The 13,408-nt window shown below is 35.6% G+C and overlaps 1 protein-coding gene across 2 annotated transcripts in view; it reads right to left on the reverse strand.

The window, feature by feature from the left end:
- Positions 1–12,305: 12,305 nt before the first annotated feature.
- MALRD1 (MAM and LDL receptor class A domain containing 1) overlaps positions 12,306–13,408 on the reverse strand; it is a 204,643-nt gene continuing 203,540 nt past the window's right edge. For both annotated transcript variants that reach the window (XM_015853499.2, XM_015853500.2), the window contains exons 39-40: positions 13,055–13,111; positions 12,306–12,738 (exon numbers count right to left, since the gene is read on the reverse strand). In XM_015853499.2, coding sequence (XP_015708985.1) covers positions 12,622–12,738; positions 13,055–13,111 — 174 coding nt within the window. In that variant the 3' untranslated portion in view covers positions 12,306–12,621. The remainder of the gene's footprint in view (positions 12,739–13,054; positions 13,112–13,408) is intronic.

A 13,408-nucleotide genomic window follows, 5' to 3' on the forward strand; every position in this document is an offset into this window, starting at 1 on the left:
TCTATATGATTCATGTAATGCCAAGGAAATGTCTTTTAAAGAGATCACCATTACGGTTGTGTGACCAACTCGCAGTAGGGGTGTAAGGTGGAGTGATACAGAGATGGCAACAAAGATGGCGACAGATATTCAAAAGGTTACTTATGAGGGAAAACTCACTGATATGGATGCCTTTGCTGGGAAATGCTGAGGCAGTCTCCACCAGGGAGCAATCTCCAAGAGATGCTGCCTTAGTGGTGGTCAGCCCTTAAATGAGGTCTAGAGGAGGTGGAGTCTAGCTCCACCCCTTCCAGGAGCACAGCTAAATTACTCTCACCTGTGTTCCCACAGCTGACCTGACCCCAGCTGATTAATCGGAGGTTCAGGCTGTGATTACTAATTTCCCATACAAGGGGTCCTAAACAAACATAGCAAAAACACAGCAAAATATATTTTCAGTAAATACATATATGTTTTCTTAGACTATAGTCTTCTCAGTTTTATGCTTCACGGTGAAGTGAAAAACAGAAAATTGCATCTTATACTACCAGAGTTCGAATACTAGAAAACAAAAGAAGAGGCTGTAGTTTACTAAACAAAGAAGCAGTTAGTTTTTAGGGACAGGGGATGTGAAAATAATTGAAGCCTAACTCATGAAGTCCTAACTCACCTGCAGTTTCTCCTCAGTCCATGTTACTGTCCTGCCACCAAGCAGCTATTTAATAATACAAGGTAAACAAATTATACAGAATAAATGTTTCTCTCTCGTTCCTTTCTGTAAGGAATAATAAGTCCACAAAGCTGATACCCTTGCACAAAGTCTGAGGATTTGACCTTAAATTAACCTTATTTGTTATCTTGAGAGGTGAAAATTTCCACCATTGTGGAATGTACCTCAAAGAAGCAGCTCAATCAGCATCAAAAGTCAAACTCTATACTGTAAATTAAATTACTCCCCTTTATAATCCATCATCCATTTCTTTCCTCTTCTTGTATCGCCCCTTACCTTTTATTTTTTGTTGTTCCTCCCATAAAGAATGATGCTTTGAAGCAAAAAAAGTTAAAAATTGTAGACTGCAAATATCTGTGTCAAACATGCTTAAATGATAAAGAGATTGTAAGTCTTTAAAGTGAATTGTTTTTAGAAGTTTGACAGCAGAGTAGTTCCCCCCAAATGTTTTTCAAAGCGTGCTATATAATACAGTTTTTAAAAATTATGTTACATGCACAAATTCCCTCATCCTCACCCCCTCTGTTTCTTAGGAAGGAAAACAGCACATTTATCTAAATATGGTAGAGAGGTACTAGAAGCCTCTATGCAAAAGAGCTTCTTGTTAACAAGAAGCATGTTAGATATTTTCAGTATGACATAAGATATGAATTAGGTGAATACAGATGTATGTGTATGCAGATAAACGTGTTATTACTCAAATGCCTTGTGGTAGGCATAGCATGGATTGCTGTCCCTCACCCTCCTTCTTTCCCCTCTCCCCTCCAAAAAAAATAATAAGTAGAAAAAAGAAAAAAGTAGATACTGGCCTTTAGCAACAGAGACAAGCAGTAGATAAGTATAGATTGCTGTCCTCAGCTATGTTAAGGGCTACCTGGAAGGAAGTCCTTCAGCCAATCGTTTCCTTGGAAGTTTGAACAGAAACCTTAGGCTGCCTTCATTGCTATTCTCCCATTCCCTTGCACTATTCTAGGCAGCTCTTAAAGGTCTCCCCGAAGAAAGAAAAGTCCATTTCCAATAATTTTTCAGACTTAGTGTTTGCTGACTTCTCCGCATCCATCAGTATTTTCAAACCTTCCTGGTATTCCTTTCTGCAGAAAAAAGATGTACAACAGTGGGTACTTAACTCAGAATTGTCTGAAAGGACAGAACAGTAATTGCTAGTATGTCTGATTTGTTCTATGCAGTACTCTGCCTGCTTTTCTTTATTTCTTTTGTTTTGCTCTGTCTGTAACATTCACATCTTTCCCCTTGTAAACTTCGCAGTACAATGGGTATTCATGTGAAGTGTCTAATGGATTGTGTTCCTGTATGGTATATTGTTTTTGACCTAAGATCAATCATTGATCTTAAAAACACTGATAGCAGTTATTTAAGAACCATATATAAGCTCATGCATAAAAAAAAATATATATCCAGGAACTAAATTGCTGTAATGAACTCAAAGGAATATTCATGCACAAGAGGGTCAACAGAAGTTAAGTAGTGACCCTGAAGTAACAGTACATTACAGCTTTTAGCTCCAGTATACTGAGTACAAAGAAACAAATTGATTTTTTTTTTTTAAAGCTTTGAGAATGAAACCAACCACAATAAAAGTGTTTTACTACACAACTGAAAAAAGTAAACTGCCATAAGAGCTATTCGAGTAAAAACAACACCAGTGTAGTTACAAATCAAAACTGCTCTCCGCAATTCAAGTGTTTCATCACCAGAATTAGCATTTCCTTGTAATTTCACTGGTGCAACTGATAGCAGAATTTGGCCTGGCCCTGGAAATCAGGACGGTGTGGCAGCACAGAGTAGGATTGTTGGAAAAGAAGCTGTAGAGAGAATTCTGAGGTGAGAAAAAATCAAACTGAACATATTTTTCTTACCTAAACCAAGAAATATCATAAATATAATCTTAAAAGTAGCCTAAACTCATTTTAAAAATATATAAAATAACACTGGATGGATGCCAAAAGCAAATGCCACTGTTGAAAACATTTTCCATGATGCCTGCTTAACAATCCCTCCCTATCCACACAGCATATACAACCACTGAACATTATTCTAAGTAACATGAAATTCAGCACAGATTATTCCTATAAGTGTTTTGATGTCAGAGTCATCATTTTTCATCTCGCAGGTAAAACCACACATTACTTCATCCTTTCCTCCAGGATACAATCTGTGTTATTTTGCTGATGTCTCCTACCACGAGCAAGATGTTGCTTTCCTAGGGCCACTAAGTCCTTCCAACCACCGCCCCTTCCCACAGGCCAAACTGCAGTCTTTTATAGCAGCTGCCCCTCATTAGCCTCTTAGTGGGAGGGAAAGAGGGAGAAGGGCAGCTTGGATATTATCAGCACTCTCTGGATGACTACTGTTGTGCATTTATTCTTCATCAGAGTCTTTGGTAGCTAGCGGTGAGAAGTTTCTAAATATCTGACAAAAGTAATCTGAAAAGTTACATAATTTCAATCGTGTTCTATATAAAGACCTACCTACAGCTGAAGCATTAAAGTAGCAGGAACAGAGGTCTTACAGAGGCATCGTGTGTCTGACCTACATGGGTACTGTTGCCCATAGTCATTTCTTGCTATCAGATACAACTGTCTTCACACCTATGCAGACCACAAAGAACCATGTTTGAATTTCAGGGAGAATAGTGCGGTAAAATATTTGCTAAAGAGAATTTCAGTGTATCAATTTCTTTTGGCCATTGCCCTGAAATGTCAATGATAAAAGATCTCATTCTACTTTTTGATTGATTACTGTAGTTATGAAAACAAAGCAATTTCCCCAGATTTCAGCCAAATTGATCATGTATTTAAAAAGCTGTCAGGAAAGTAATTGCATTTTAAAATGTAAAACCACGTGCAAATTTCTTCTATCTGAGAAAGTTATTATATGTGTACTCTTAGTTTAGAAACAGGCAAGAAGAATATACCTACCAATGATCAAAATAATCCTTTTTTTCTTTTTCTTTTTTTTTCTTTTCTTTTCTTTTTTTCTTTCTTTTTTTTTTTTTTTTTTTTTTCTGAGTACTTGTAAGACATTTCAGTTTTTAAAAGGGCATAAAATGTACTATTTAGGAGAGATGTTCCTCATACAGTATCATGTAATTAGGTTTCAGTCCCTTTTTTTACCTTTCTCAATTAATTAACAGAAACAAAAATGTCTGGCTACTCAGGACTGAAGGTGAATAAGGATACTTTCAGGACACTGTAAGAAAATCTTTGATTAAGAATATTGCTAGCACAGTACCTCCAATTACACTTTTTAAAATTATAACTATAAATATTGTCTTGTCTTGTCTTAGGTGAGATCTTTAACTTCTGGAGTGCAGAAATCACTCCAAAATTTGGTGGGCTGTATATAATACACTGAATTAACTCTACTCATTAATGCAATCTGCAGATCTGTACTCTACTAATGAGTAGATGTAAAAATATATACATCATCTTGTCTATATTCTCAGTTGCAGATATTAGCACTCCATGTTATTTATTCCAGAAACAAAGACACATCTTTAAGTTACAAAATGCTAGGGAAAAATATATGATGTCATTTATTACTACTCAGATAAATCTTTGTTCAGCTGCATCTGCTGATGATGTTAGCTGAGGGCAGCAGTTTTATAGATGATGAGAACCGAGGGAAAGTGGTCTTTCACTGGTTTGTGGTCTTTTGCAGAAGTTAGGATGAAAGGAGCCAAAGCAAAGCATTGTGGTTACTGTTTCAGCGTCTTGTACATACAGACCCTAGTGTATGGTCAGCTCAGTCAGGACCCAAGACCACTTGAAATAAAAAAATACACTTTTTCCATGAGAGAAAAAGCATATATATCATGAGCCCAGAAAATTCAACTCTGTGCTTCTTCTGCAGCCTTGGGCAAAGCCTTTCAGTGCAGACTCATGATTACTGTCCCAGTGAAGCAGGGGTATGCAAGGGGTGAGGCACTAATCTGGTGAATGTCTGGGGGGAAATTTACCAACTACATGTCCCTGTAAGGTAAACAAAGTAAGTCTTGCACAGGCGAAGATGCAGTCCAATTGGTAGACCGCTTAGGAGAAGCAGTCAGGCCAAATGCTGAGAAAATCTGAGGAGGGAGAGGACTGTTCTCTCTCAGAGTCCTCCAGCTCATGACTACATGCTTATCTATGAAACTAAATAGCAATTTTTTTAAAATTTATTTTTATTTTTTTAATAACAAACTCATTCTCTTTAAGTCCGTGATGGTGACTGGGTCTTGGAGTCTGGTCCTGGCTCCTGAGAAGACACTTTTTCTTTCAAGGGATTACTAATGGAAGTATATGAAAGAAAAGAACCAGAAATCAAGCCTCCTTTCAGGGGTCTGAGACTGAAAAGGTACTAGGTGAGCTGGAGAGCAGTCTTTGTGTCATTAGGTTAGTTCAGACATCTAGTGCTAACGGCTGTTAAGAGGTAAATTACAGCAGTGAAATTTAAGGATGTTTTCCAGTAAAGCTTAAATAAGTCCTTTCACCAGATGCTTAAAAGTTAAATGAGTACTTAAAAATTTCACTGTTACTACCTTCAATAGAACTAGTCTGAATTTTGTCATTTAATTTAGTAATGTCTCTTGCTTTGTAACTAAAATTTGCGCAGATAAACATGTTATAGATATTAATAAGAAACTGACAGGCATGCCAGCTTTTAGGGGATTTAGTTAAACTTGCCAATATTTATCCATTGCTATTAACAGAAAGTTAATTCATAAAAGAACATTCTAGAATTTTGTGTTTCTGAGCTGTTTGCATTAAGATTTTGGCACTCTCAAGAACACTTTTGATGTTTAAGAATATCCATTATCATCCATTTTACATGATCACCAATTAGAATATGATATTTTTTCTGAACAGAACTTTTGTCAATCCATATTGATACCAATCACAAAAAAATCATGGCTATGCTTGTCTTAAATCATTTGTATAACCTTGTTTGTTATAGGACTGCTCTGGAATTACCAATGTATTTAAAATGAAGCATGAGCTATATATTTTGTTGGAATATGTTTGGTGAAAGTGTTGATTGATGATTCACTGGTATTTTTGCATTAGTTTCAAAACTAGTATACCTATTCCTTTTGATTAATTGCAAATACATTGTGCAGAAATACAGCACAGACTGGGTCATTGAATGTGTAATTATATGTTGCAGATAACTTCATGATCTATTTCTTCTGTTCTTTAAGGTCTACCATTAGTGTTTAACAGCAACACTGTGCAGCATTACTTTATGCTGAAAGTCTTACGGCATAACAAAATAATTAAAAGAAAATAACATCAAATAAATAGTAGTCAAACAAAGGCTACCCTTGAAATTGCGTTTAACACACACCCCAAAGTATACGAATGCATATTGGTATAAAATACATACATATGACTCATAAAATGCACAAACATAAATGCGAACAGCAAATAATTCTACACTATGCATAAATGAAATTTAAACCAGATAATTTACAATTTAGATTCTTAGGAAATTGCTAGGGGAATGAAGTTTGCAGAAAGCTGTTGAACATACACAGACTGAATTTGTCCTCTCAAACATTGCTGCCCAAATCTTGCCACCAGACAAGGTACCTTTAGCAACAGCGGTATTGTGTTTTCTCCTTTTTAAATTTAATCAGTAAGGTTAGAAGTTCCCAATGAGCAATTCACTATCAGCATAACTGAAATAAAATATTTTGGGCATTTCCTTTGGGCCATTTGCCATTGTTTTACTGGATTGGAAATTACAACAATTTGACTGGTATGTCTATTAATCTGTGTTTTTTCCCCTTAGCTATTGAAAGCAAGCATTGTTGTGCCTGTACTGCAGCAGAAGTGGTTTTAAGATTGAAAACTTGCACATTTGCTTTCTGCTCACACAATGATCTAATTTGATACAGATTTCTGTTGGCTACTGAGTGAGGTACTGAGTGCTATCTCCAAAAAAGTACGGCTTTAAGGGATATGTCTTTGTTAAACATAAAGGCTGTCTGTGATTTACAGTACTGTCAGTGTCAAACGTGTCACGTGGGTGTCAGAGAAGGACTAAATATCTTCTGATATGCAGGCTCCTCCTATAAATCTTTTTTGTGTCCTACATAAAGCATTTACTATTTTAACATAAAGGAAATGGAAAAGTGGCATTGTATTCCTTTCTGGAGGCACTCTACTACTTCTGCAGTTAATAATTTCACAGACATACCAGTATTTTCTCACCAATCACACATTATTAAATCCAGAATGTTGTGAAACCTGAAGTGAATTATATAAAAAGGTTCAAGGTAAGAGAATTTATGTAGCTTTTTTTTCCTTCTCAAATATTTTTGATGAATTTGAATTCACTAGTTAAGAGAGTCATTAAATAATTTTTTGTGTGTGTACAGTATAGCCTTGTGGATCTTTACAACAGTCCTGACACTTTGCACATGTGTTTGCATGAATTTTATACCCCAAACCAAAGTAGTCTGTCACAATTCCTGTCCCTTCAAACCATACCTATCTAAAGCAAAAAAACAAGCAACCAAAAAAAAAAATTGATTGCTGGCTACATTTTTCCACAAAGTCACCTCAGACTCTTCAACGGCAACTCTATTTGAATTGGTCCATTTTTCTGATATTCAAAAGAGGTAAACTACACAATGCAGAGATACTTTTATTGCGCTGCTTTTCAAAACTCACCTCTGAGAAACAGATCTTGAAGCTGAGGTTTGGAAAGCAAATGAAATAGACAGATTTTAGAGTAGTTTAAAGTAGTAGCCAAAGTGTTCTAAATACACCTTTAAAAATTGCCTTGACATGCAAAGGAAATTATTATGAGTTATCAGATCTTTTGAATTACAGCATACTTTGGTCCCTGAATTTTCTTGACCATCCAGAGGATCCAACTGAAGAATAAGTCAGATAAACAGGAAGTGCAGAAAAATTTAATCCCTTTTGTCTTCCAGATATTTGTGCTCAGGTTTTAAAATACTTTGGAAGTTATTCCTTTATCCTTATGGTTTACTTCTTGTCAGTAAAGATTTTGCATACAAACTCAGAGTAGCACATAACCCTGAGAGTCCTACTTACCTCTGCATTTATTGCACAATTGATCACATTGTTACAATGAACACAGCCCCATTTTACAAAAAAAAAAAAAAAAAAAAGCACTTTATTATTAATTCCCAGACAACACTTTACATGAATCATGCTGAATACTTTAACCACTAATGTAGCTGTAATGCACAGTTTCATCAGAGGCCAATTGTAATGTAGTGCTTATTAATGCCCACTTCTTGCTAACATATCCATGTGAATACCAAATAGATTACTAATATTAATGCTCTCAATACACCATGTTTCTAAAGTAACCATACCTTACCGTTCATTTAAATGTATTCAGTCTTAGCTATCAAAACTCTAACAATGTTGACTAAAGCTTTACAAATTCATGTGCCATATATAAAATAAAATGCTTGCTTAGAATTATACTGCTTTATGAACAGTATAAAATGATTGAAAAAAGAAAAATGAGTGACTTGAAAAAGTAGGACTCAAAGACTGAAATGAAGAATAAAATGAAAACAGCTTTCTTTGGAGGAGAATACTTATAACGACCTTTAAATTATTTAGAGTTAGCATCCCAAACTTCTAAAACATGCAAAAAATATTAAAACATTACATTCTCACTTTTTTTTTTTTTTTTTTTTTTTCTCTGTAGCTGTATGCTAATCACTGTGCTGAGTGCAAATTGACATTTTCTTGCCATTATGATCAATCAAAGTCTTTGTTCTAGGAATGATCACATAATTAAACAGAAGATTAAAGAATTCCCATGAATAATTTGTGCTCATTTCTCTCTGTTATACCCATTTAACCCAGTCGAGCATGCCTGCTGACTTGTCTCAGACTTATATTTTCATTTGAAAAGTAGAATACCCACCCTCCCCTGTAGCTGTTAATGATTTTCATCTCATGCTATTGCTTAAACATTTCTCTGAACTTGACCGGCTCTTCCCCAAAGCATATCCTATTGACCTTGCTCAAAAACAAAAGGACAAATGAACTGTTTTTATGAAAAACGTCAAAAAGGAGAGATATACGTTTGAAAAAAAAATGGATTTTTCTCTAGTGGTTACAGTAATATGTGTTGGGAGACAAATTTATTTTGGCCTGTGATCCATAGAAGGCCAGAGGACAGCAAGAAATCCAGCATCATAACATGAGCTACTTTAGTTAATCTGCTGCATCTCATTCTGACCTCTTGAATGCTCAGCTGAAGTGTTATGCTCTTGGATACCTTCTAGGATCTCCTCTTCTAATTTGTATTTCTTTTTAGAAGTAAAAAGATAAGGAGACAAACCAACAACCCAAGAAGGGTACCCAAGAAGGGCAGATTTAGCAAATACACAGAATACATCGGTGAGAGCTTCAGTTATAACTGTAGTGGCCAGTGCATGCAGGAATATGAAATAGGATAGCAGTACAAAGCACTGATGTGTCTAAAACAACTCAAGCAATGAGCCCAATGGGAAGCTCTGAACAAGCTTTGAGTCCTTCTTTACTGGCAAGGAGGGGAGTACACAACCACCAGTTTGCACTTAAAATTTCTTAATGAGGAGTTAAGATCTTTCTCCCCTTCCCCACGGTTTTCAAAATTGCAGAGCAGTGGCCAATGACAAATGGTAAAGCAAGCACTGGAACAGGTTGCAAAGATGATAATCCCTTCTGAGCAGACTTCCTGGCTCCCTGCAGTATGGAACAGCTAAGCCAGAAGCATTATTTGTGTTTGAAAAAAGTTACTGGGCCATCATGAATTATTAGAATATCAAGATTAGGATTTGGTCGTGTACAAAACATGTTTGTTGAAATGTATCATAACTACAGTTTGTTTTGATAAACAAATTTGTCAAAATCAAGGGACTATATTCTCTAGTACTCCGAGTTTCAGGGAGCTAAAACAACTCTAAACACCACATACCGACCACATTGCAGGAGGTGTTAGGTTTTGTTAAAAGTTTTGTCTTGCAATTTATTTCTCCTCTTACCTTGGATCATTAGTGTACAAACAAGTTTGAACTAGAATAAATACACCATTCATCATCTGGCTAGAATAACCATCTTCAAATTACTCCAGGAAAACAAGCCTCTGTTGGAAGCAATTCACTTTTACTACATGGAATTTATGACATTAGCAGCATGAGTGTACAGAGGCTATTTTGTCAAGGACTATTATTAACTAGGAGAATTAAGAAACTGATGTATAAATATTAAAGAAATTATTTTTCCTTGACATTCTCTTTAGATATTAAGAAGTGAAATTGTAGCATGGGTGAACGAAAATTTGAATTCTGCTTTGGTTCAAAGTATGGCCGTGTTTCCAAAACTGAAATAAAAACTAATTTTTATCTGAAGGCACCCATTTCATTTCAGGCTGTTATTCAGCTGGTAGATGCGAGACTTTTACTGTTCAGCTGGTATGAGTGACTCTTGTTTTTGCTGAAATAAAAATCATGAAACATTATTGAAGCTCAGGAAGATGAAAACTCTCAATGTTAAGAATTTCTTTTAAAATCTACATAGGGATAAACGAAAAATAATTTGGTCTTTTGCTTCAGAAAAAATAGAGCATAGTGACAATCACTTAGGAAACAGCTATTGATAAGAAACAATATTCTTCAAATTATTTCTTAAGTTCTTTATAGCATGCTTCAACCTACAACATGAAATTCTGAGCACAATTAGGAATAAATATCTTTTGTTTCCTAAAGGATAACATGATAAATTCTGGCAGTACTGATTCTTTCCTTGTTATTAATGTAATTTATTTTACTTTAAATTATTGATTTTACAGAAAGGCATATGAGGACACAGTGCTTGGAGATTTAAGGACCATGGCATAACCAGCTTTTCAGTGTTTAGCAGTGTCTGCCTATTGCAAAATAAATGAACATTTAACTGCATGGGCTTGATCTTGTAGGAATGTTCAGTGCCTGTTTATGATGCTGAAAATAATTATTTCACATAAATTTAATCGAAAATACCAGAGAGTTCAGGATCTGGAGGCTCCTGGCACTTTACTATATTATATCTTTTCTCTGTCGAGCAACTTAACAAGTATAGTGAGCAAGTTTCATATTTCTGTCTTATTAATCATGGTTCAGAAGGAAAACAGCATGTGTGATCATCTTACTGTGGTTCCTTATTAAAAACCTCCATACCTTTTGGTTACTTCCAGCTAAATTCGGTATTAAGGCAGGTGTGTGTCTGGAAGGTGTGATGCTCTGTCTGTCTTCATTAAAATCAGCAGTGGAGCAGGAAATAGCAGTTCAGTTTCAGGGTACAGAGTGAGAGAAGTAGCAGTGTACCGTCAACTGACCAACCAGCATATGTGCAGCAGCCAATGAGCCCTTTTGCTGCTCTGAGCCAGGCATAGTGGCTAATGCTTACGGTTTTTTGGTTGTAGTTAGGACACTTCAGGGGAACAAGGTCAAGAGACAATTTGAAAGTAGGTTATAGAGTTTGGGGAAGAAGTGAAGATAGTAAAGGGGTATACAGATGAGAGATGAAAGTGAAATCTGGTTTTACAATGCAGCAGAGTCATCACTTACCAACAACAGGACCTGAGGAAATCACATGGACATAACACAAAGCTTTTGGTGTTCAAGAAGCATTTGAATAATGCTCTCAGAGACAGTGTCTGAATTTTGCGTGGTCCTTTGTGGAGGCTGAGCTCGATGACCCTTGTGAGTCCCTTCAAACTTGGGATATTCTATGATTCTAAGCATATTGTCAGAAAGGTGTGGAGAGGATGGTGGAGAAATATCAAAAGGAATCATGCTTTGTTACTTCTGCTACCCAAGAAACATCATATCAGTTACGCAAGAAAACAAAAATTGAAAAATATCTCTGTGGTCCCAGGTACAGAGCTCTGAGGTTCCACTGCATTATTAAGAAAAAGTGAAAGATGAGCAAGACTACAACGACAACACACCCAAAACCAAGCAGTTCCATGCATGATGGAATGAAGCCAGGCTTCAGTGTGCTCTCCTGTGGGGAGACAGGGAAGTCTAATGAATGCCAAGCATTTCAAGATTACCTGAACTAACAGAGATAATGTCTGCATCCAAAAGCTTATTTATGAAATCTGAAGTAGTTTTATATCTTTAAACTTACCAGTAGATTTAAATTGCAGCTGTGTAGGAGGTCTGCTTACTTGGCAGAAATGTTACCTGAACATGCTAGTTGATATCTTCTGTCAACCACTAAGCTGCATACACAGTATCACTGTGGTAGTTACTGTAGGTCTGACCAGAAGGGAGTGTGGTCAGATGTGGCTTTCAAGGTTAATAATAAACCTACTTTTTAAAGCCGAGGGTACATACTATTGTATCACATTGCTGAACCACATACTGAGCAGATATTCAAATTCATGATTCATGTCCATTTTGATTTATCTCGATGTGTTTCTAATTACACATAGATTTTTATTTTGCTTCTGACCCTTGGAACACTAAAACAGCCATTTAAAACCCATTTCTAATGTAAAAGTGCAGAAATATTTAAATAATCATTTCCCAAATAATAGATATGAAATTATGATTATCAGACCTCAGGAATCTGGATTTGATTAAACATTTTATTAACATAGTGGCATTTGAACTGTCCAAATGTAAAATGAATACATAGTTATAATTACCAATCAATTTCTGCACCAACAGAAATATGAAAGTGTAGATATACATAAATTTGGCTTTCTATATTTATACATATATACTTACTGATTCAATTTTTAATATAATATTACTTTCTGAACATAATTATTGCAATAAAAGATTTATACTGTGGAGAGTTATTCATATTGCAAATGCTGCAGGATCATAACAGACTTTCAGATTTTATAACAAATCTTCAGGCAAGGAGCCATATGCAATATTAATCCCATTTTCTGTCTATTTTCAAGGAACTGCATAGTTTCTCCATGTCTCCCGATGTCTCGCCGTAGAGAGGATTTGGAAAAGAGGTATCATTCTCACCTTCATTAAAAGGATACTAAAAATAAAAAATAACAACATTTAGAAAACAAATCATTCAATTAATTAGTTAGAATGTGTCTGTCTTACTGGAAATTGTTGTATTACTGCATGATATAACAAATAGTTACAGTAAACAGCATTAATGGAATTATTATGAGGACGTTGGCAGCCAATATAGCTTTATTATCTTCCTAAGATACTACCACCTTCCAGATCTGCTAGTATTTTTAAATAGCATTTTAAGTGACTTCTTTCTCTTTCCTCTGCTACAGCATTTTATTTAAAAGGCCAACACACACTCTACTTTAGAAGATAAATTTATTATTACATACCTCATGCCATGGAGAAACACTGATTTGAACAACAGGTGAAGTGGTGTACCCAGGAGACTGTAAAGAGACACAACAGCTTCAGTTTAATTTTTTTGAACTACAAATGATATTCAGAAAATATCCTTCCATGTGGCTGTTAGACTAACATGCTCTATGAATGCCAAAGTGTGAAACAATGGTATAGACAAGTGTAAGACATTGCTAGGTTTGCATAGTTTCAGTGTTCTGAAACGTTCAGAGGGATCTGTTCTTTCTTTTTGTAACTTAGATGCCTGCAACTGCATCCCTTATGGGTATTCAGCTGGAGAAAAGAGATGCTGTTAAGTTTTCATAGTATCTTTTGATTTGTGATAT

The sequence above is a fragment of the Coturnix japonica genome, chromosome 2 (genome assembly GCF_001577835.2).
Source record: "Coturnix japonica isolate 7356 chromosome 2, Coturnix japonica 2.1, whole genome shotgun sequence".
Taxonomy (NCBI): Eukaryota; Metazoa; Chordata; class Aves; order Galliformes; family Phasianidae; genus Coturnix; species Coturnix japonica.